We start from the raw sequence: 23,891 nt of genomic DNA on the forward strand, positions 1-23,891 counted from the left end.
CACAGAGTTGCTCATGGACTTACACATGGTCATAAACCGGAAGACCAACCTCTATGTTACCCTCTCAGTGCCCTTCACGGGGGTCGCAGCAACTGTACTGTAACCCTTGGGAAGAGGCAGCTGCCAACAAAAGTAGAACTAATTTGCACTTCAGGTCCAGGGACAGACGACAATTGTTCACAGGGAGGCATGAAGCACCCCCACTCTGTTAGTCCTCCTCCAGAAGTACTGCACCCCTTGTGAACAGCTCAGCAAAGCTTCCCCCAGCTAACCCAGCATTTTCCCAGCAACTCCTCAAGGAAACATGGACATATACTCATGAGTTGCAGGGCCCTGCTTCAGCCTGTTGTTCACTCACTCAAGCTGGATGACAATGCCATAACTGAGAGCTCCCTTAAGGGTCCAGATGCCCCGAACCTCTGGCTAGGCCAACGCACATCTCAGACAAACACACAGTAACAAATGCCTCAGAGAAAATCCTGCCTTCACACATTTACTTCCACTCATACTTGAATCCCCTTAATCTCCACCCCCACCTAAGGCTCTGCTCCCTTCACCCCTGAGGCTTCCTGCTTACCAGTGGCCAGACTCCAGCTCTGAGGCAGGATGGGTAAGGCTACTCAGCACTGACATATTTGAAATCGAGGGAACCTGGAGCAAACCTGGATCATTGTGGAGAGCTTCAAGAGGCTCATAAGTCCTGAGCATGAATTTTTCTGCAGCACCACATGTGCAAGGCTCACAACACAGAGGAGTTATGTGACAGACAGGGGAGAGGGCAGATATTAGCTGGGAGTGATGACACTAACTTACTCAGATACAGAAAGCATTACTGCCTTACTGTCCCCTTCTTCCCTGTGAAAATTGAGCATAACATCTCCATCCAAATCCCAGCAGATGTGATTCTCTGTCTCAGCTGACAGGAAGTAAGAGCTGGTGTTCTCAGCAGAGAGCTGAGATAGATGCATAAAGACTCTGTTGCTCTGGGCACCATACGTACACGGTCTAGGAGACCTCTGCCTCCAGATCTATGTGCAGACTGATGAGACAAAGCAGGCAAAGCGCAGGGATTATTAACCCCTTCTTTCATGTGAGGAATTGAGCCTCAAAACCCCTAGGCTTAGTGCTGCCGCAGTATGGAAATACTCAGAGAAAAGATCAAATTGGCAAAAAGCTACAATCCATGGGTAGCAAAGCAGAGAATGGAGTAGGCAGGGAGCAGAGTTCAAGCAAATGCAGAGCCCTTTAAAAGGGGTAAGCCTTGAGAGGAACTCTACAATTGAACTAGACCACAGCGGAACAGTTTTTGGGTTTTCTGGGCAATCCTTTGAGGGCTACCTTCATTTGAAGGTTATAAAGACAGAGGGGGACTCCTCAGAGAAATGCATCTGTATTCACAAAAACAGATTATATATAAAGGTGAGCATTCCTCAGCTTGATTTGGTAGTAGGACAGCAGCTTCCCTGTAGTACTTACATTTCAGCACAAGCAAGCATGCTCATAGAGCTTCTGTATTAGTCCAGTCCCTTTGTATAGGAGGTTAAGAACTAAGAATCTTGGTGTTTTTCCTCTGGCAATAAGAGGGACTGACATAGAAAGAGGAAAGAAGCACGGGCAGCATTTGGGTCCTCTTGTCAGCTCCAATCCAGAAGTGCTGGTGACACCAGACAGGTCATGGCATCTCTTCCCCACTTCCATTTACTTAGATGATCTCTGTGTTGAAGAACTCAGTCTCTATCAACATACATCAAGTAGAGCGGCTTTTAGCTGCTGCTGTAAACACCATGAGTGCCTAAGATGGCAAGTGACACAAGGCAAGAAATATAATCTTTCTTTCTCACATACCATAGTTAAGGAGCTAAGACTAAAAGAAAGGATTTCTTAAATAAGAACAAACATGTAATGGAAATAAACACTTAAAAGTAATTTATTAAAAGCTTCTCCTATCATTATGCTCAGTTATTCCATCCAGAGCTGAGTACTCAAGTTTGGCAGATATGATACTTAATCCTAAATTCAGCCCCAGGGAGTTTGCCAGATAAAGCCAAAGACATGAAGACAAGTCTGCCTGTAATATCACTAAAGTGCTGGCACACTATCACTTGCAGTTTCACTCTCCAGGATCAGACCCCACATCCAAGAAAAGGCATGTTCTCATGGGTGTCTACAGGTTGGCATGAAAATGAAGAGTCCTACGGTGAAAGGCAAGGAGACCCTGTTGCTTCACCCACAATAACTTAGGGCACTACCACGTCCTCATGCTCCTGTGAAGCAGTCACTTGTGACTTGTAGCCCAGAAACAATGGATTTGTCTATTTTTATTTAATTTGGGCAGTTCTCAATGTCACTGGTTAGTTTGGGAAGATTTCTCCCCAGAAAGGATCAGAATCAGTCAGGCCTTGCTGGACCAATTTTGCATTTTGATACCCTTTTCACTCCTTCAGAAGCCGTTTCCCTCATCAACTGCTGAGCAAATTTGTCACCAGATCCAGGATCTTAGGGCTATCAAGAGCTATCAAGACTATATTTCTCCTAATATTTGAGCCATGCTTCTATGTCCAGTGGGAGATGTACTGGCAAGCTGCACTTCTCCCTTCCTCCCGCTCGTAGGCAACCTGCCTAATGTCAGAAAAAGGAAAGATAGCATAGGTCAAGAGGAGAAAAAACACCACTTTGGTACTTTTGCCTTTGGCCAGTCAAAGAAAACTGCTTTCATATGCTGGCCTGACATGCCTTTGTCCCCTGCAAGTAGCTGGATCAAAGTGGGAAGTTTGGAGACTGACAACCAGCTGAGGCAGTGAAGTCCCACAGTGTTAGATACTAAAGACCGTAGTTCAGCTCCAAGACATGACACAGCTCCATAGCAGGGCACAAAATGATTGCTCACAGGAAGGACCTGAACTGCTGCAGGCTCTGCAATAGCTGAGAACATGCTTCCCCAGGCAGTGTCAGCAGATGGAGACTGGAGACATAGAAGTGAACCGGACCCATAGCTCCCTTTTTGGGAGGCCAAGCCAGCCATTAACCTGCAGTGACTCCATAGCTCCTGACCACAGCCAGGCCTGATCCACCTAGCCCATCAGTTCTGCCTCATTGACTGCAGGCAACCTCTTCCAAATGCTGCTGTAAACAGCAGGCTCTTGGAGGAGGCTGGAAGGTGGCCCTGGTAAGGTTCACAGGCCACCTCCTGGCTCTCTCCTCTCAAAGCACAGACACCTTGCCATGTGAAGGAAACCTTTGGCAGCTGTCTTGTGCTGGGAGACAGGGTTTGTTGAGCTTGGCTGAGTAATCCCAGCCGCTCCCGTCACTGCAGCTGCATGCATCCTTGTTCTCCCAACGCAAGGATCGCTGCCTCGCTGAATCACCCCATTAAATTGCTAATATCTTATTGTTCTTTAAGATTTTGAAACTTGCTGCGAAACGTTTACAGATAATTTTTTTGCCTGCAGTCACTGTGCCTAATGCCCAGTCATTGAGTGCCATATGTGTTTATATGCACTGCAATTTTCCACTTGATTACATTTTACCACAAACACTTTCATCCACTCCGCAAAGACAGCAGCAACACATCCATAACATTCAGAGCAGCCCAGACAGACAGAACCCAGACACAAATATCTCCACTGGCCAGGACATCTCAAAATGTTAGATAAGTCCAGGTGACCTAAGCTCCAGTTCCAAAGTGTCCAAGGTCACAAACACCTGTCACCTAAAAGCAACATGCAAAGTCACCCTCACGCTTCAGCTTTCCTGTTATGCATTGGGTGCTGCTCAGAGTACAGAACAGCTGCACAATGCAGAGATGCTTGCAGATAACTGAAGATGGCTCAGATCTTCCAGGAGACATGGGATGACCCAGGCCACTACAAGGATGTTTATCACCTGGACCCAAAGCTGCAGCAACCCATGGAGACAATAACAGTGTTGCATGCAAAAGGATTTTGTTCATTCTTCCCTCCCTGCAGCACAGACCTGTTCTGAAACTGGAACCTGCACCCCTGAAAGTGAGCCTCCAGCCAACTGGGGGTTATCCAACTTGTCCATGCTGGGGATCACAGCTCCTGATTGCAACACCCTCCCATTCGCAACTAGGCAAGTCACTTTACCACCCCACTGCAGCACAAAACACCCTGCCAGGAAGGTCAGCCATTGCCTGAGGACAGAACTCCCCTCAACTCCAGCTGGCTCAGGGCCGCAGAGGTGGTTATACAGCCAGGCACAGCCTTCCAGGATAAAACTGGCAACAGATTCATCTACACAGCAACACTGATACCCCTGTGTGAGCTAATGCATTTCACTGACTGAGCACAGCACTGAGCAGAGGACCTGACTCAGCTCCGATAATAAGACCTCAGCAGTGACCTAGGCCTCAGCACTGCGCTGATGTAGCAGCACTGCTTCAGTTATGCAAACGCCTCTGCCCTAATCCTGTGCTGTCCCCACCTGCTCCACTGCATGGTATGGATGCTCACGGGGAGAAGTGACAAGCATCTGCCGCGAGAGAACTAAGAGTTCCCAGTTCAACGTTGTCAACTCCAGCCTGCCCTACTAACCAGCTCTGCAGAGAAATAAGTGCAAGTTCAGTGAGGAATCTCTGCACAGCCCTGGAGACCAAAGAACATATCCCATGACATCCTGCCACAATAACTTCTGCATACAGAAATAAAATAATCTGATAATTCCCATAAATCCTGGAAGATATGTATTTTGTCACTGTGACGCTACATGATGCCCAGCCACGAGTGCATGCAACAGGCATGAATCCTTAAAGACCTACATCCCATCGGGGGGTTATTCATGACTTAAAACAGGCTTTCTAGGATAGCCATCACTAATTGCATTGCTTAGACTCCATTTCTGCTGATCCTACGCTTTCTTCCTGAAAGCTCCCAGCACTGAGATAAACTGTTGAAGACCTTGGCCATTTTGCCTTCTTGTTATATCCAAGAAGGAAACATTACTTCTCTTTTGTGGAACTAACTGTCCAGGAACAGGTCATTTACTGCTGCAAAATAAAGCCCTAATGAATGATTTGCAGTCCTAACTGAACACAAGGGAGCAAACATAACTTCCCCGAGGCCTCACACTGGAGACAAGACTGAAGCCAGTAGTGACTGCTAGCCTAGAATCACAAAGCCAGCCTTCCTCACCATTGACACGTGAGTACAAGCTGTGGAAAACGAGCCAGATCAGCTAGCCTAACTGCCAACAAAGGTCAACACTGCTATGCCAAGCATCTACAGGCCTCTCCAACAACACTGTTTAGCATTACTGGCACAAAATCAATATTTCCCTGAGTTTAGAGCAACTCAGCAGTGACCTTGGCAGAGGTCACTCCCAAGATGTGGGGCAGCATGTCTGTCAAAGGGAGTGGACACTGCCTTTTGATCTGCTGGAAAGTGCCTCTTAGCTCCTCTCCAGTTCAAGTCATCTTACCTGCCAGAGATCTGATGCAGTCAACCACCAAGGGACCAAAATGCCTATTCCAGATGAGTTCATTACCCACCCTTTGGACTTGGGGTGCATGAGCTCTTCGGTCTGTACTTGAAAGGAAATCTTCTCATGATGAGAAGAAAAACAACTGGGTGGTGCAGGAAGTAGGTGGTGTAGGAAGTAGGTGGTGTTTTTTTCCTCAGCATCTTTACTGAACCTATCCAGCCTGCTGCTAGTGGGCCCTGCTGCTAAAACTGACTCTCATGCCTAACATGTAAGGCAAGAAAAGTAGCTCACAGGGTAAGCAGTAACTACTGATGTTTCATAAGAGGGTGTGAGCTCCCAATTAACTCTGGGAAGCTATCACCTGTCTGGCTAACTCCTCACAGAGGTGTAGCTGCATTGAGCTAGGGGATTTGGCCTTGTGCTGCTGCATAGCTGTCTTGTCCCATCTCAAGAAGTGGTGACTTCTGAGCACAAACATCCACTTCCACCTGCCCTGCTCTGTGCCCATCCTGAAGAGTTAGGGCAGTCTTGTCCTGGGGCCTTTCAATAAGGATGATCCTGTTCACTGTCTTCTAGACTCAGTTCAGGACTTGTTGAGCTGTGTGATAGGAATATGAGACAAGAGGACCCCTTTGGACACTGTGTCCACTCCCCTACCTTACAATATGTGATCACCTTGTGTAAGAACTCTACATCGAGTTCCATCTGACTTACAGTGCAGCATCCTTCACTTCCTTTTCTACTTCACTATCTCCTTAACTTTTGTAAATCTTCGTTACAATCCATTGCTCTGCACAAAGGGTCTCTAGACCTCCCCAGAACCCCTGAGAGAGTGGATTTATTCCAGAGCCTCTCCTACCCCCTGCAGAGGGTATTTGCTTTCAAAGTCTACAAACTTCTTTCCCCATAGCAAGGGCAGACTCACAGGGGAGCACTGCCCCTTATGGAAGCGTAGCTATTCCTACATGATGCTAAGGTAGCATGGGAAAAGAAGTGTATTCATGTTAAGAGGAGAAAGAATAAATCTAGAAGTAGAGCATCCCTTGGTCCCATGCAGGGGGGATGAAGGATGCTGTACAGCTTGATTAGAGTGCATGCAAAACACTTTTGGGAGTATGATATGCCCCAGTCCACCCCATATCTATTTCAGTTTGGAGGCAGAGCATTTGCAATCACATATACCATGGCCTGAGAGCTCCCTTGGCTGCAGATGGATGGAAGGCACCTTGATTACAATGTGACAATCCATGTGAACCATGACAGACACTCAGAGGTAACTTCCATCCTGCACAGGGCAAAGGGAAGTTTCCCAGGGCGGTTTCCACTCCCATGTGCCAAACCATGCCCATTCTTTTCCCCTTGATGATCCTAGCCTGCTCTCATTCCTTCTCCCACAGATTTTCCCTCCAGCCACTCTGTTGGAAGCTGGTATTTTTCTGAGCAGCCTTGTTTCTTCCCAACTGCCTTTGCACTGAAACCAAGATTTGAAGGGGAGCTTGGGGAAAGGGAGGGGGGGAAATATGACACATCCAAGCTATAGTGAAACAACAGATTCATCACAGCTGAGGGGGGCCCACATGGTGCCCCAACTGGATGCTGTCCCAATGCCCATTTCCCCAGCTGGCTCTGCTGGAGTTCTCCCTGCCGCTTCCCTCTGCCTCTTTGTGGCGATGTCACTCCAAGAGAACTGGCTGGTCTGATTGGCAAGAGAACACGAGGGGTGTCAAAGAAGGTGCTCGCAGACATTTCTTGGCCGCCTCAAGGAAATAAAGGCCATCGCTGAGCCTGTCAAAATGATTAATAGCTTACAGGGAATGAGGGGGAGGGAGAGGGAAGGAAAAGGAAGGAGTAGAGACAGATGGGATGGGGAGAGCTATAAACAAACTGCAAAAGCAGGAGACAAGATTGCCTCTGTGCTGGGAAAGAGGTAGAAGCAAGGAGCTTGAGGAATGCTTCAGGTTGTGCTTGGAGTGAGTTGGTGGCAGACGAATGGACCCTTCAGAGTCCCAAATTCCTCTCAGATTTCCACTCCTGTTCCCTCCAGATTTGCATCAACCCTGAACATCAGCTCAAAGAGCATTAAGGTCTGCCTTGCCACAGTGGTGTCAGACCTGACAAGCCAAGGAACACTGCCCAGCCCTACAAGTCTCCGCAGTTCACATGAATGGACTTAAGACCAGAAATTTATTACCTCAGATCCCAAACAGGGCTATACTGCCCCTGTACCTTCCAGCTCTACAGCCTATGATAGCTAGCATTAGAACCAAGTCCCCGCCAGCACCACTAATTCTTTGCTACCTGGGGCTTATCACCCCAGTGAAATACAGAACAGGTAAGAGCAACTTCTGAGAGACTGTCAAAAGCTTGGACTCTGGCAAAGGAACTCCAAGCAGCCAGGCTTGGGGAGAATCAGTCCAGCATCCTTGGTACTAAGCTCTCCCACAAAAAACACTCCCTGGGATGCCACTGTTACCCTCCCATATACCCTCTCTGTGGGCAAGAGACTGTCTTATTATAGAGACAGGTGATTTTACCTTACTCCTTTATCAGCTTTCAGCTCAACTAGAACCCTCAGGTAGCTTATTGCATGAGGCCATCTGTGCTTAAGAAGTTCACAGAGTACACAACTTGCAGCAGATCTCCTCATAACATAAGATTATGTAGGCACAGGATAGCACATACTCTCTTTCCTATCCTGGCTTCGCAAGGAGTTTCAAATCAAATCCAAGGTTCTTCTCATCAAGACTTTCAATGACCCAAACCTGGGTATTCAGGAAAAAAACCCTGAAACTCTGGGATGAAAATCACACCTGCAGCTCCTGTTATCCAGCACAATGACATTTCCTACAGCAAGGGCAGTACTTTTCCATGTCAATTGCTGGGCTTTCTCAGGGTTTATTCCATGTTAATCGGTGAATTCCAACAGCAGCTCCACATTATCACAGCCTGCTTTACCATTCACACAAAACATAAGGTTCTCCAGTTGTAAACATTCTAAACACGCATTTAACATCTTACTATGAAGAAGAACCAGCCCTCCCCCTATGCATTTAAGCGGGAATGAAAGTCACTACCTGACACATCTAGCAGGCTGAGAAATGTGACCAATGATTCTCTTAACAATTCTCAGGCACTAGCTGAAAAGCCCAGTTAGATCCTGTCCTGAGATCTGCAGTGCTCTCTTCCATTTTTGAGTTCTTCTGGTAAACAATACCAGCCACAGGAAGAGGCTGAAAATCCAATCTGCTAATATTTGTCCAATCTTGGAGCCAGCTGGGCACAAGGACAAATTGCTCAGCTCCTCCCCTGTGCAGGTATCTGCTTTGATTTCTACTCACAGACAGAATAATCACCCTGATGGAAACCTCCACCCCAGGTGAACAACCTAGCCTTGCAAAGACACAAGTCCTTACTGAAATCAATGATTCCAGTAAGCTCAAGTCTTAGGACAAAACATCCAGCAACTTTACATGCCCTGGAACTTGCCTGTAATCCACCCCAAATTATTTTCATTGATCTAACAAGAGGCAGTCTTTCTTTCTGGAAACCATGCCCAGTTGTTTAATTTGACAAGACTTTGAAATACAAATCCATCTTATCCTTTAAGTAAGAGGACTAAAAACATGTCCTACAGCCTCCCCTCAATAGTATACACTTCACACGAACACTACTCCCACTGCAATATGTCCAAAGCTTCTCATATCTGCTATACCAGGTCCCTTGCAAGAGCCTCCTGTTCTTCTTTTGACTTTAGCCATCCCATCATATCCCTTCTCTCCTAAATATTCTTTCTATGTTCCATCTTCAGCTTGCTGTTTGCCTGGCCAAGCAGCACTGCAGGCTGTGACCAGTTCCAACCTTTATGCATGATGACAGACCAACTAGCTACTGCCTTTTCCAAACGATGAGAGCTGAGCTGTCCTTGTGCTCCCACTAAATAAGGGCATTAAGATGGTCTCCTCTACTAAAGCTCTAATTCATGTCATGCTCCTACCAGTTGTGTAGCTTTAAGGTCTGCAAGCTTTGTTGAAACAGGGAAATGGTTCAGGAGTTACAGGGAGAGACACTGGTAGACTGATCTCAGGAAAGAAGGAAAAAAAATCTATCACATAAATACAACTATTTCTCTTTACTTTAAGAGCTCTGAAATATCTTACCAAACTTCCTCAAGTTTTCTCCATATGAATATTTCCTGCTGGACAGGAAACTTCAAACAGACATGACTTAATGTGACAGAGTTGATGGAACAGTCTAGGCTATAATTCTGGAGGCAAACTAGCTTTTGGGTTGAACGTCTCTCTGTGCCTTGCTTACCACTGGCTTATTGGGTAAGCTGGGCCTTAGATAGCTGATTACATCCAATTCATAAAATCTAGCCTGTCCAAAATAAACAGAAGGATAGAACTGTAATGCTGCATGACAATGGCAGGCTCAGTGAAGAACTCCAAGCTAGAGGGAATCTAGATTTTATTTGCACAGGGTCTGCATTTAACATAGGACCTTTGTGATCAATGGAATTAATAGGGGGTTGTAGCTTAAAACAGTCCCTTGCTGTGTATGATTCTTGTGTCAGTAGGTTCTTCTAAAAAAAGGTAATCCACAAGTTTTTCCTTGAGCCTAACTTGATCAAAGATACAGTGAATTGTTAAACAGTTTCACCAGGAGTGAAAGGTTAAGGAAAGAGGGATGACAAGCACTACCTGCCCTTTCTCTGGGGCGAGATAGGTAGGTCTCCAGTCCTCCTCTCTCATAATTTAAGCCTGTGCTCTGGAATGTTCTAGGAACCTTAAATAAAGAGGAAGAGGGGTATGTTTACTCTAAACAAGATTACACAACATGATAATGTGGAAAAAAAGGATGTTTTTCGCTGGATGTTTTTTTCCAACTTGATTGCTCTGAGAGGGTTAATAACCACTCAGTGGCTGCTACAGATGCATAACATTATGTCCACTAAACAAACAGGACTGCGTATTGAGATCGAAGTGCCATTCCGCTGAAGGGAAGGGGTTTGACAAAAGTTGTCATATTCCTATAAATCAGTTCAGCATAGGTGTTGCAGCAGGGAGCACTGGTGCCCCTGACTGCCACGTAGCCATTTGTCCCTGCACTTGACCTGACCCCCTAGCCACACCTTGCTTTGGTGGAATATAAGCCCTCACCTGAGGGATATGATTTTGCTCATTAGTGTAAAGCTGAAGATGTTCTGCTCACTATATCCCTGTCTGTGCCTCCTGACAGCAGCAGTCAGAGAGAATGCCTTCAGAGACGACAGCTGTGAGAAAAAACAGGTAGTTTCATGTGTTCTGATAATTTGATCGAAAAACACAAAAACAAATAAATGTGTATCACTGGATTGTGCTTGGCTGGATGATCAGCTAAGCCAGCAAATGACAGAGACACAAAGCAGTCACAACTGTTTTCTTTTATTTACCTGTCATGCATCCCATCAGGTTCCTCCTTGCTTTCATAGGAAATGACATTATCAGGAGAAGAGCTGGAACTGTTTTCGCTTTGCTCATCCTAATCTTTTTGCATGCCAGTCAAGACCCCTTCCAGCTCTTCTCCACTAGAAACTGCAAAGTTGTATTCAAGGTTTGGGGAGGGGAGACTCTGCAAGAATTTAAGTTGTGGGGTTTTTTTTCTTTTACCTTCCCCCTGGCAATTCATGTCCAGGCACTGAAAAGGAAGCACAAACTGTTGATGGGGCAGGTAGAGGGCTCCAAAATGTCATCTCCCTTATAAAGCAGTTGGCTGAGAATCACTGTACAGCAAGGGAAGGATTTTCCTGCCTTCCTCCACAAGCTTTTCAAGTGAGCCAAGGCCCTTGCTGCTGCTCCATAGCTCAGCGGAGGGGGCTCTGTAGAGCAACACTAGCACTTGGGAGTTGCACAACTTACGGGCTTCACCGTGGCTCTTGTGGCTGCCTCCATTGTTTGCGGGATATTCTCCCCCCCCTCCCTCCTCCTAACAAAGATTCTGATTAATGATCGCTCATTCCTAATTGTCAAATTTCTTTTCCTTCATCCTGTGTCTAATCACCAGTGACAGAAGCCATTACGCAAATGAGAGCAGACGACTTCCCACAACTGTTCTCGTTGGTAAAAGCCTTGTAATTTAAAGCTCTGATTTGTAAAGGAAAGCTGCGTTTCCCCAAGGCGTCCGGGCATCTGTTCCACTTACGATCCAAGAGCCTCTACTTCCGCTCCCTCCCCCCACAATTAGTCCTCCGTTTGCAACAAATATTTGACTTTGTGAGGCAGTAATTAGAACTTACTTTGCATGTGTTTGTCACAGTAGCAGCATCTCCTCCCCTTTCCTTGGGGGTAACCCTACACAGCACAAATGCAGAGAAGTGCATATGGAAGATGGTGACTTCAGAACTTGCCAGGACATGGACAGAAAAGCTGCTCTCTCCGCAACAGGAATGGAAGATGGAGACCATAAAAGAGTGCCAGGAAGCTCCTCATACCCATGTGGCAGAAGGGAAGCTTAGAGGAAAGCACTATGAAAAAAACATGCCAGCGCAGTACTTCCTGCTCCGGCTGCTGCTCCACTTCCAGGGGAGGGAGAGCAGCATGATTTGATCGTGCATCAACAGTAAGGCCTGTTAAGGGATTGTCAAGACCCTGAGCACACTCTCCCCCTTCTAGGGCTTTGATTAGCCAAGTTAAGGAGTAGTTGGCTTTGTTCAAAGTCAGCTTGCTCATTGGTAAGAGGTGCTGTGAAACAAAAGAAGCCTCAGCCTGGACTTAACTCCTCTTTCTTGGGAACACCTTTTAAGCTGAGGCTCTACTTCCTCCTTCAAGCACCTCTGGAGTGCTAGAGGCCAAAGCAGGGAGAAAAACAGCATATCAGTCTAAAAACCCATGCTCTTCTGTCTACAGGAAAGCTCTGGCAGCCAGGATCTATGAGGATTAAGAGAAATGTCTCTCCTCCCTGGAAAAATCCCACTTTTCTAAGAACAGGGGAATGGGGGAAGCAAAAGAGAAAAAAGATATTACACGACCTAACAGAAACAGCAAACCAGGAAGACTAAAAGTATGAGGGAAAACCTTCAGAGTCTTATCTGGTTTTTAAACGACAGTTCTCGTTCCTCAGCTTCCTCTATTCCTCTACATTCCCCGAGACATTTCTAAGCTTTGCAGTACCATCCATTCATGTTACCCAAGAGGCATGTGGACAACACAGACTACAGGATCTGTCATACTGAATACAGAACACTGTATTCAGTAGACCAGTAACAACTGTGTGTTCAAAGAGATTATGATCCCAGCAGGCACAGCATGGAAGTGTGAATGCCCATGGCCATAGAAGACATATCCATTTGCCTTTCCTACTTTCTCCATATCCATATTGTCCCTCCAAGGGTGAGGAGAGAATGACAGTTGTGGGACCTCAGTATCGGACAGCTCCTTGACACACATGCCCCCCAAACCTCTATCCTCTATTCAATTCTCCCCCATAATACACATCGGAGACTTGCCACTAATGTTTCATTGATGCCAAAGGGGCTGTAGAGCTAATATTAATGTAAAATAAGTTGTGTTGAAAAAGTAGAGAGGACTCCACCACCCAAGGCCGCCAACACACAACAGAGGTACAGTGGAAGCCTCCCACCAAAATCACCTTGTCCAAAGTGTGATTCAGATTAAGGAACAAGGGGAGCACAAGATATCCCAAAGAGAAGCAACTGACACAATTCATTAGACTTGATGGTGTAGTTTGCTCTGTGAGTCAGTGACCAGAGCATAAATCTCCCACTCAGGCCAGCAGGGAAGGGAATTTGTTCATACTTGACAGAGTTGAAGGATACAGTCTCATTCCCAGCTTTCCTCGCAAACTTAGGGGAATGGTCAAGGGAAGGTGGTGCAAACACACAGTAATGAAGTTAGCACTGCTATTTCGAAGGCAGCTCTAGAGACCACAAGCCTTCGCTAGTGAAGAATACAAGCAGAGTTATTAGAAAGACTGAACAATAACTTCAGATGCACATCTCCTTAAAAAGCTCTCCTATCTAGACACTCACAGAATAAGAGCCGCACACTTCTGTTGTTCAACATTGGTTGTATTTAAGAACTACACTTCAGAAGGTACCGTGTGTTTTTCCACACCCCACCCCCTGCATTCCACACACACCCCTAGCATAGAACACACAGAGCTTCCCAATACCATGGCAAGGGGCATCGAAAGCACAAGGTGAAAAGGGAAGGGGGGAGTCAGTCCATCAGTGCATTGTAAATGAGCTTTCACAAAGTCAAGTGCAGCAAAAACTGTTCAGACACTTAAAAAGTTAGACCTTTGGCAAATAAAGAAAAAAAATCCTTAAGTTCCACTTGTACCATTCTTTCTCCACAAGGGATGTGAACTCCCACCCTGAGCTTCAAGAATTGATGGTGCCTAACAAATAGTACTTGAATCTACCATGTGCTAAGTAAGTAGCACAGAGCTGGAGTCTCACTTAAACATCTTCCATCTAACAGCAGAGGCTATGCATGTGCCCCAGATTCCTGGGAAGGCCTTGTTTTTGGCCAGAGTCAGTAGCCTGGCCTTCTTCCCCACCTGCCCAAAGGCGGAGTATTGATAACCATCCAGCTGAGTGACCTTTAAATCTAACCAGAGCTCTGAATAGTCTACAACAAGTAACACAGCAATCAGATTACTCAGTGACATGGACATACTTTTTAACAAGGGCCCTGCAGCTGCCAATTACACTTCATTTTTTTCTTCTGACCTGTAAAGCAGCCACAGAACAAGCCCCTGGGACCCCCTGTTAGAGAAGTCTTCCACCTTTGTACAAAAGAAGCTCACAGCAAGTGGTATGTAAGCTGTCTCAGCACAAGATGGGACCTGAAGCCAAAGATACAGAGTGCTTCCTCAGCAGCATCTTCTCAACACATTTATCAGAAACCCATGTCAGAACAAGCCCTGAAGAACAAAGGAAAAGCACTGGGAAGTCTCAATTGAACAATCTCCCACTAGTCTCTGGGATGAGTTAGAAGAAGCTGTTTCATACTCCATCTATCTCTAGCTCCTGGGACACATTACAACCACACCAAATATACAACTCCTTTGCTCCACCCCCCAAACCAGGAACAGCAAGGCAGTGCACAGTAGCAAAAAAAAGCCAGCCTCTATATGAGTCTAAGGCTTTTGCATGGAAGAGGTGGAAGAAAGCATAAACGATTTTTCAGGGTTACTGCTGAAGTCTCTAAACAGAGGCTCCCCTGGTTCCTGTGCCCTGTTTTTTGTTGCTTCCTGGCCTGCTAATGTCAAGACCCAGAACATAAAAAGGATGACTATAAACTTAACCACATTCAAACAAAAAGCCCTGACGTCTTTCACATGACTGTACAAGGAAGGGAACCACACACTGACATGAATTAAACTGATGGACAGGAGCCACACAACATCACACAAACATGCGCACCTGTGCGCAGACACACACACACACACACACACACACACACACCCAAGTTCTTGCAGTTTCAGTAAAAAGGGCACTTCCCATGTTAGTCCAAGGAGCCGGCACTCCCTGGTGGGGAGAAGGGAGGCTCTGTACCTATCTGACATGGCATTTTGACCTTATAGCTCAGCATCCCTGGAGAATTTCTTTTAAAATGTAGCTAAAACATCCAAGACTTGAAGAGCACCCTGGTGTTTATGCATCTCCCTTCATAATGCTACATCCCCTTTTAACCATTCTGCAGCTTCAAAACAGCAGGAGAGAAGCCTTCACTCTGCAGAGAAAGCTGCTGTCAGAAGGAAGGAGGTTTATCTATACTCCTGCAACACGGATGCCATTTGGACAGCATAGGATTCGGTGCTCACATACCAGATGAATTTACTCTGATCTCTCTATTCTGTATCAAAGTCCCAAGCATAAGTCTTAAATTGAAGGAAATGAATCATTTGTCCAGTTGCTCCTCACACACAGGCCATCACATGTTCATTTCCACTATACAAAAAGGTGCCAGAATTGAGCATGGACAGGTCCTCTAACAACAGAGGACTGTGAAATCTAACATTTCTCATCTTATATCCACTGCAGGCACCAACACATAAACCCAGCCAGGGAGACCAAACCCCAGGAGGCTGAGGAAACAAGACCACTCCTGGTTCCCCTCCAAGCTCTTCTTCAAATGCCTGAAAATCCTTAAGCAACATATCTGAGTGCCAGCAGCCATGCTTCTTGTTGTGGCAAACAGGGCAGAGGGAGGGCAAAAAAATAACAAGTTAGTGAGCATGAATCCAGCTTCCAATAAGTGCAGACTCTTTCTTGGGAGGTTCAGTTAGATGAGAGTGGAGGATGGATGGGATACTAATGGTTCTGCAGTTCCAGTAGCCCCCTTTATTGTAGTGGGGCAGGGACAGGGATGGGCCAGGAAACCCATCAGTCTGTTAAGTGCTGCGTGCAATACTAGCGCTCAATATCTTCCATTGCTTGTGAACAAAGCAGCTCCAACATCAGTCACCCGGGCAGCCAGCCATTAGTCATACCGTCCCTTAATCATCATATTCAACAAGGGACCCACCTGTTCAAAGCAAAGACAGATCGTTAGCTAGAATAGGTACACAGAAGTGGCAGCTGCACAGCCTGCTCCCTCCCCTTCGTAGCAGCTTATGAGCTGAGGAGCTCAGGGTAGAGGATCTCAACACACACACTGAGCCTACACTGAATCAATTTCAAAGTATCTTTTGAATTAAAACACTGGGACACCCCTGAGCACATCCCTCAAACATCCTACCACAGTCACAGGAGTTAACCAGGATTCTCAACCAATTTGGATTGTCACCGAAGTATCCCACTTGCAATGGGTTGAAACTTTTTAACTTCCCATCCTAGATTTGTGCTTTCTCATGATGTTCAACTAAAGAGACAATACTCATCAGGGACTGCTTTTTGCAGGGCAGAGAAGGAATGCTCTCAGCCTCTGTATTCTGTCTGGTCCTTGGGGTCACTTGGAAGAAAGTCTAGGACTGAAACCTTTGCTAAGGTTTTGTTTTCAGCCAAGATCACTCCTATTTCACAGTATTGCCTGATCAGCAAGGGAAGAACTTCAGCATGCCATGGCATTAAGATGATTCCAGGGGGAGAAGCCTGATCTCACATGGGTGTGCTAAAAAAAGTGTTGCTGCCCTGTGATAAGGGTTACTGACCATGAAAACATTTCTATTCACATCCAGTATTTCCACTTTCCTATCAACTGATCTTCAAAAATCATACCCTTTGTACTTCAATCTGCTGTTATTTGACATAACAGCTGGTTAAAGTTGCAACAAAATTCAGACAAGGCTAGGACAGGTGGGAAGGGGGAAGCACATGGCTTAATAGAAGAGACTGCTCAGATGTCAGGGATTTGTGCTTTGGCAAATACTGGGTATCTATTTTTCTTGTGGCTGCACTGAAGGCTAATGAGAGTTTGGGAGCAACACTTTTTCCTGGCAGTGCCCAGAGCCAAAGTAAACCTCCCAAGTACAACAACAATTACTCCCTTGTTTGTAGTGACCCTCTCCAGCATCATAATTTGAGGAACTTGCCTTTTGTAGCCCAAGGGCATTCTGAAAGCAGAGCATGAAGAACTGTTCAGAGCAACACAATGCTGCTTTCTCCCAGCCCACAGTGACACCTGCAGAGCCAAGCTGGCATCTTGACTTTTGTGCTAACCCACAACTATTTCAACAATTTGATCCTTTTTCATACCTCTTGTGGATTTCCTAGGGCCTCTCCCAACATCTTCTCAATGTTCCTCATTATCGCCACTTTCTGATGAGCCTTTAATGGATATTCAATTCTCTTTGGGGTAGGGGCACCCTGAAATATGAAAAATAGCTCCTTGCATGCTTACTGAATTAGCAGATTATTCCACTCTCTCCCAGCTCTTCATTCACAATATAAAAGGGAGAAAGCAGCTTTCAGCTTATGACAAGTCCTAAGGCATAGGATTTGGTGTATCGAAGTTCTCGTATTGACAGCGCCTGCCAATACAACTCCACCTGAAAAAATCCTCCGGCATAAAGCTATCCAGGGTGCACAGAAGGGTGCATATACTCACCTTGTACCAGAAGTTCACAGTGATGGTAATCCCCCCATTCAGGAGAGATTCAATGTGGTGCCACCTGCACAGAAACCACACACACAAAAAAAAGAAGAGAAACGATTGCTATAGCCTATGGTGAAATATCCTGAAAAAAAGAGTTCAGACTGCACTAGAGAGGCCTTGACCTATACCTCTATCACCAAAACCGCAGAACTTCTGGAAAGCTCTCCTTATTTAAATACAGATACTTTTCTTGCACACATTAGTGGATAGCCCACACAATAATGTAGTGCCAGAGAGAATTATCACTTCCATTTTACAGATGGGAAATAGAGCCAGACTGGTCCAAGTTATTACAGCAAATGCTATATTGCTGGGAAAGTCAAAACAGAATTCTCTTAAAAGCCAGCCCAAAATTTTGAACAGAAAACCCTTTAAACTTCTGTTTGCGCGTCACCACGCACATCCTTCTTACCAGTACATAGGTATGTACAGCACATCGCCTGGACCCACCACCGTTTCATAGCCTACAACACTCCGGAAGTTTGGAAACTTCTCATAATCTGGATTGTCAAAGTCCACCTAACACAAGGAGAAATATGAAACTCAGAATAATTTCCTGCAATGACAGCCCTCATTATTGGCTTTCAGTATCAAATCCTCCTGGTAATCTTGCTATATAACTTTTACATTCCCATTAGTGCCTAACTCCAGAGTGAGGTCCTGCAGTACCCCCAAAGCACCACCAACTCAAACAGGGGTCCGGAAACTTATCTTCAAGCAGTTTGTCTTCCACGAAGTGAACAATGAAACAGAACAGAGGAAGCAGTACCAGCAGCCTAGCCACACCATCAGGAGTAGATGCTTATAATCCTAGCACTTGTAAGTCACAATTGAAAATCTTTTGACCAGAACAAACAGAAGGACTGCTGGTCCTTCCATTTATTCTCAACGTGCTCATCAGTTAACAGATCCGAACACAGGTGTTGCAAAGCATCAGAAAGGGGTATGTGGCTCTAATTTCAGGGCAGCTTCCTTCCACCTACCATTTTTACAAATGCCCCCTTTCAGCATGGTGAAGAGGATAGATGTGCTACTCTCACCTGGCTCTGCCTGTCACATGGGTGGTGCACAGGATAAGGGTAGAGGCACTCAAACTGATCAGGAGGGAACAGGATACATCTCTTGTAGCCCTTAATCTGAGCAAAGAAGTTCTGCTGCTCATCATAATGAGCTGGTGTCACGTTCCCTGCATAGAGAAAAGGCTGATAATCAAAACAAGACATTCTCACATATACTTATGAAAGTTATAAACAAGATATATTCCATGCTAGAGCAAGGACAGTAAATACCCTTCCACATATAGGGAAAACTAAACAAGGAAGATGTTACATGTTACAAACTGATCATTATATCAGTCAGTCTTTACTAGAGCAGTTGCTACCCTGCTCAACAATTTCCATTCTAAATTCATATTCAACAACTTATGTTCTGCAGAATTAGGATTTCCAGCTTGTCTCCACAAACAGCAGATGGTGATTGCTGATGGGAAGCTTTTTCAGAAAATCACTCTGTTTAGTTGACAAATTGAGGGAGGACTTTCACAGAGTACTATTAGTCTAGAGAAAGGGAGTCCTATAGGTTGATTTTGAAAAAAGCCATATTAATTGTGCAAGAAAACAAGTAAACAAATCTTGTCACTGGGACTTCATAATACAATTGCCCCTCCTCTGTCCCAGGGACTGATTAACAGAGTTATCAAGACTGACTGCCACCACTGGATCTTAAATATAATCGTCTTAAAACACAGCGCGTCATTTTATACCCCTCGTAACTATCTTTTTAAGGTTGCTTGACAACTCAGGTATTACTGTTTTGAGTTGTTCTTTTTATGTATTTGCACCATGGAGAATTAAGATTAGAGAGAGTTAAGGTAACAGCTAACCCTATAACTTCATTAAAAAGATCACGCAACCAGATGCTTCCCCAGAGACATTCCTTTTTTCTAGCACAAACTGGTCCAAACAAATTCCTTGGTTATTGCAACTAACCTGTTCATAACAGGATTTTAGCTGATCATATGACCCACAGAGCAGCACTGGTGCCGTGCTTTTATATGAGGTTTTCTTCTCTCAGCTAGTAAAAAACATATGGCCAAGAAACTACTTTGAGCTGAGAACTACTTTCTGCAAGGGAGCAAAAACCTGCAGCCAAAAGTGAAAAAACCATGAATGGCAAAATAATTGGACGTACAGATGCAATGGCCACTTCAAACACAGGCTGACCTACATCACAAAGCTGTATATTCCTTGCCCAGTTACTGGGATTAGAGATCTACACTTTCTACTAGTATGCTCTCCTTGCAGACACTGCAGTAGTATCTATGTTTCCTAGTCCACCTGCCTATGAATCAGTCTCCACATTTATTTGGAATTCCACTCTCTCCAGATACTTTATGATTTACCTGTCTTCAAGTTCCCCAGTACCCTCTAACTTCACCAAATGAAATTTAGGTCTTACTTGAAAAACAGTTCCTCCCCACAGTGTAACAAGTCAAACGGGGAACAAATGGCTCACAAAATAATCAACATTTCCTCTTGTAAAGGACATCTCTTTAGGACAGAGATTGGACACTGCTAAGAAAAGCCCATAGGGCTAGCTTTGCTCAGCTTGCAACCCCTTAGGCTCTTGGCACTTTAAATCTACACTATCTGAAGCATTCAAATGATAAACAGGGATCCGTCTCAGAATATGATTAGTGATCACTGAAAACACAGCCCTAACAGCATCGCACAGAGCCTTTTCATGAGAGCTGACCTCCGGGCATTCACAGAAAGCAGGCTATCCTTATCTTTCTCTCTATATAATCCAGTTTAAGTTGTGACAACACTCCCCTCCCAACCCAAAGCTTTGTACTGCTTGCTCTGAAGGGACCATTAGACATTAGCATAAACTTCATTTGAAAGACTCTCTGGAACTGAAATACAGAACTGCTGACCAATTCTCCTCCCCTTCTCCTCCATTCAGAGGAAGTTGCTTACCTTCCATGCCAATAAGAAGTAGGTTAGAAGTCAATTGACCCCAGCCACGTTTCCCTTGCTGCTTGTTAATCCAGTTCCAGTTGAAGCCAAGAAAATCCACTACAATCTTCCTTCCAACTGTGTCATTCAGGGTTTGCTGCAGGTATAGCCTGTATTTCCCCAGCAACAAGCAGAAAGCAGTATTAAGCTTTTGCATGAATACAAAGGCACCTCTTTGCTCACCTTCAGAAAGACACTTCCTTGCTCCTCTATATACATACACCGTCACCAGACACCAGACATTTGAAGACAGAAGGTTTCATATACAGGAAGCAGTGGAAAAACTATCCCCCTCTGTACAGCATAAAGATCTAACTTTTAGGGATTCTGTTTTATGACCACCCACTACAAATATCCACAGAAGGAAACAGCTTCAAAACCCCCCAAACTTTGCTGAAAGATTTCCTGGTACAGAACACAGCTTTGCTGGAACAATCACAGGGGAAAAGCTTTGGATTTTTACAGCAAGAACAATCTCCGACCAAGCAGGATGAGGAAACCCTAAACAAACGAGCCACAATCAAACATCAAAAATACTCATGAGTAACCCCTGGATTAATGCTCTAAGCCATTCGCCATACAAGTTACCTTTTTTACGGTGTAGAAGGGCAAAAGAGGGCTCAGAAAACCCAGCACTTCTCAGTATCGAGTTAACTTGAAGCCACACACACATTTAGACACAGGGGATTGAAGAAACCAAACTTCCATATTCACAATTTCAGCATCAAAAACTATTGTCTGCAATGCTGGAAGAAAAAAATCTGTTTCTAAGCTCAAGGGCTGGCTTCTCGCTTGCAGAAAGTACATCCAAAGCTGAGAAAGGTAAAGGCAAGAGGACCAGTGGACATGGACACACAGAGCTGCTTCAAATAGCCATCTGTAAGTCCTCTGAGAAAGCTATTTGGTGACTGAAAAAGTCAACCAGAGGTTTAAGTATAGTTGTTCATAGGTATACTTTCATAAGAAAGAAGCTCCTCTCACTGATTTACAGCTCTGTTAGTCGTCTAGGTCAACATCATAAACACAAACACACAGCACATATGCCATTCTTCCTCATCTCCCAGAGGAAAGGTTAACAGCAACTACCTCAGCATTCTGTAAAAAGTCTGAGTGCCATTGCCTGTGCCTTTTCATCGGCTAACTAAGCTCCTTCTATCAATACCACAGTCTGGCAAAATAAAGTGACAATTAGGGCCTTCTCCATCCAACTCCTGCTATAGACAAAGGGGAAAACCCATCTCTGCAGATAGACAATTTAAACAGTTTGATTAACTAAGGGCATGACTTTAACCTGATGACACTGTGCTGTGATAACACAGGTGCTGTGAACTAACAGCCTCAAAACAGGAAAAGCCTATGGAAAACAAAAAAAAAAAGGTTCCAGAGGTTTTAATCATCGACAGTTACTTAAGTGAAACTTATCCCCTACTTAAATCCAGGTAAATGCAGAAATCCCCATGGACTGCTTACCTCTCAGCACTCCCTTTCTGTTGTATTTCTTTAAGTCTATCCACAAATTCAGCAAACTTCATCTCTTCCCTGCTTGACTTGGGCTTGAAGTTCTTGAAATTGGCCATCTTCTTCTCATCATAGTACAAAAACTTGTGTGTGCTGGCACTGTACACTGAGAAGTCCCCATTGCCAATGTTCTCCTGGAGGTAGTCCAAGTCCCATTTCAGAGCAGGATAAACCAGATTCGTATCTGTCAGCACCACTGGTTCCTGGAGAGACACAGGAAGTTTATTGATTCAAGAACCTCTTGAACTTGAGAATGAACATATTCATTACTACAGCCACAAATTCTCTTCTAAAACAGGGAATTAACAACAGGATATAAAGTAACCAGATAACTTTGTCTAAGTAGAAAAACAAGCAAAAAGCTATAGACAGTTTTAGGAAAGTGGTGGACTGCTCCCACAGCAAATTCCTAGCAGCAATAGGATGGACTCCGCTATCTACTGAGCTAATCTCTAACGTGAGAGGTTAGACAAACACTAGCTGGAAACAGTTTTAAGTCTACTTGGCCCTTCCACGTAGCAGGGAGACAGAGCAGATTCTGTCTGCTCGCTTCCAGCCCCAGCTACAAAGGCATAAATGGTGGTAAAAAGATAGTTTTGAATCTGGAAAAAGAGACAGCACAACTCTCTTTCCCAATAATCTCACAGTTAACTTCAAGACATCTAAAGGAGAAAGATTTCTCCATCTCTTTTACACCAAGAACGAACCACTATGGGAACAAAAGGGAGGTATTCGCTTGCCTCCTCAAACACAAATACTAAGAAACCCACACGAGAGCAACAGCTGCTGCATTCCCAAGCTGTGCACGCAAACTTCCCTTCTTACAGGCTTCCTTCCCAAAACCCTAGTAACTTTACCAAAAGTAGAGAGAACTTGCCTTCCAGAACCAATACAAAAGCGGCTACCACCACACAACCTTCTCATGCGGCTGCTCCCACTCGGAAAAGAACAAACGTGAGCCCACAGTTTTACATAACTTAACCACGATTTACATCCCAAAACCAAGGCACTGAAAGCAAACGTTTCCTGCAGATTTCACAACTCAACGTTGCGGCACCGGAATGAAATGCTCACGGCACCTAACACGCACCGAACACCGGCAGCAACCGGGCCCGTGCGGAGAGGGAGCGGCAACAGCGCGGCAGCCAGGGAGGCGCGCCGGCAGAGGGAGGAGAGGGCACCGGGACCGGCAGAGCCCGGCCCTCGGCGGTCGCGCCCGCGGCCCGGCTCGGCCCCGGCCGGGCAGGCAGGGCTGGCGGTCCCCCCCGTCGGGGCGGCCCCCCAGCGCCGCCGCAGCCCCCGGGCCGCGCCGACCCCCGGCACCTCATTCTCGATGAGCTCCTCGGCGCGGGGATCGCTGTAGCTGAGCCGCGGGATGGGCCGCGTCTCGAAGGAGTAGCGGCGGAACTGGGACTCGCTCCAGCCAGGCCCCGCCGCCGCCGCCGGGCCCTCCCGGCACCCCGCCGCCGCGGAGGAGGAGGCCGCCGCCATCGCCGCCTCCACCGGGAAACCCGGAACTGGAAGGCCGGAAGCGGAAGTTACCCACCCCTTGAAACGCCGGAAGCGAGGGGGGAACGGAAGGCAGTGGAGGGGGGGCACCATCGAGGCGAGCGGAGGGAGCGCCGCCGCCGCCGCGCAGTGGCCCCTGGCGCGGGGCGGGGACGGCGGGGCCGGGGCTCTCGGCGGGTCGAGCCCTTCTCCTCCGCTCCGCCGAGTCCCGACCGTTTTCACGGTTCTGCCGCAGTTACGGGAGCCGGGAAGGCAAACGAGGGAGAAGGGAGCGGGGAACAGGAAGCCTCGCCCGTGACGGCAGCGC

The 23,891-nt window shown here is 46.0% G+C and overlaps 1 protein-coding gene across 1 annotated transcript; it reads right to left on the reverse strand.

The window, feature by feature from the left end:
* Window positions 1–1,900: 1,900 nt before the first annotated feature.
* On the reverse strand, window positions 1,901–23,624 carry HIF1AN (hypoxia inducible factor 1 subunit alpha inhibitor). The gene is made up of 8 exons (XM_026094884.2): window positions 23,399–23,624; window positions 22,028–22,278; window positions 20,519–20,667; window positions 18,581–18,726; window positions 17,953–18,059; window positions 17,493–17,556; window positions 17,141–17,251; window positions 1,901–15,971 (listed from the first exon to the last, which is right to left on the reverse strand). The coding sequence occupies exons 1-8, from the start codon at window positions 23,564–23,566 to the stop codon at window positions 15,927–15,929; spliced, it is 1,041 nt and encodes a 346-aa protein (XP_025950669.1). The 5' UTR covers window positions 23,567–23,624; the 3' UTR covers window positions 1,901–15,926.
* Between the last annotated feature and the right edge of the window lie 267 nt (window positions 23,625–23,891).

The sequence above is a fragment of the Dromaius novaehollandiae genome, chromosome 6 (assembly GCF_036370855.1).
Source record: "Dromaius novaehollandiae isolate bDroNov1 chromosome 6, bDroNov1.hap1, whole genome shotgun sequence".
Lineage (NCBI taxonomy): Eukaryota > Metazoa > Chordata > Aves > Casuariiformes > Dromaiidae > Dromaius > Dromaius novaehollandiae.

Coding starts and splice junctions, on each gene's coding strand:
- HIF1AN (XM_026094884.2), bottom strand. CDS start 23,566: ATGGCGGCGGCCTCCTCCTCCGCGGCGGCGGGGTGCCGGGAGGGCCCG. Junction 22,279..23,398: donor AGGAGCTCATCGAGAATGAG/GTGCCGGGGGTC, acceptor GTGTCTCTCCAG/GAACCAGTGGTGCTGACAGA. Junction 17,252..17,492: donor CTGTGAACTTCTGGTACAAG/GTGAGTATATGC, acceptor TTCATATTTCAG/GGTGCCCCTACCCCAAAGAG.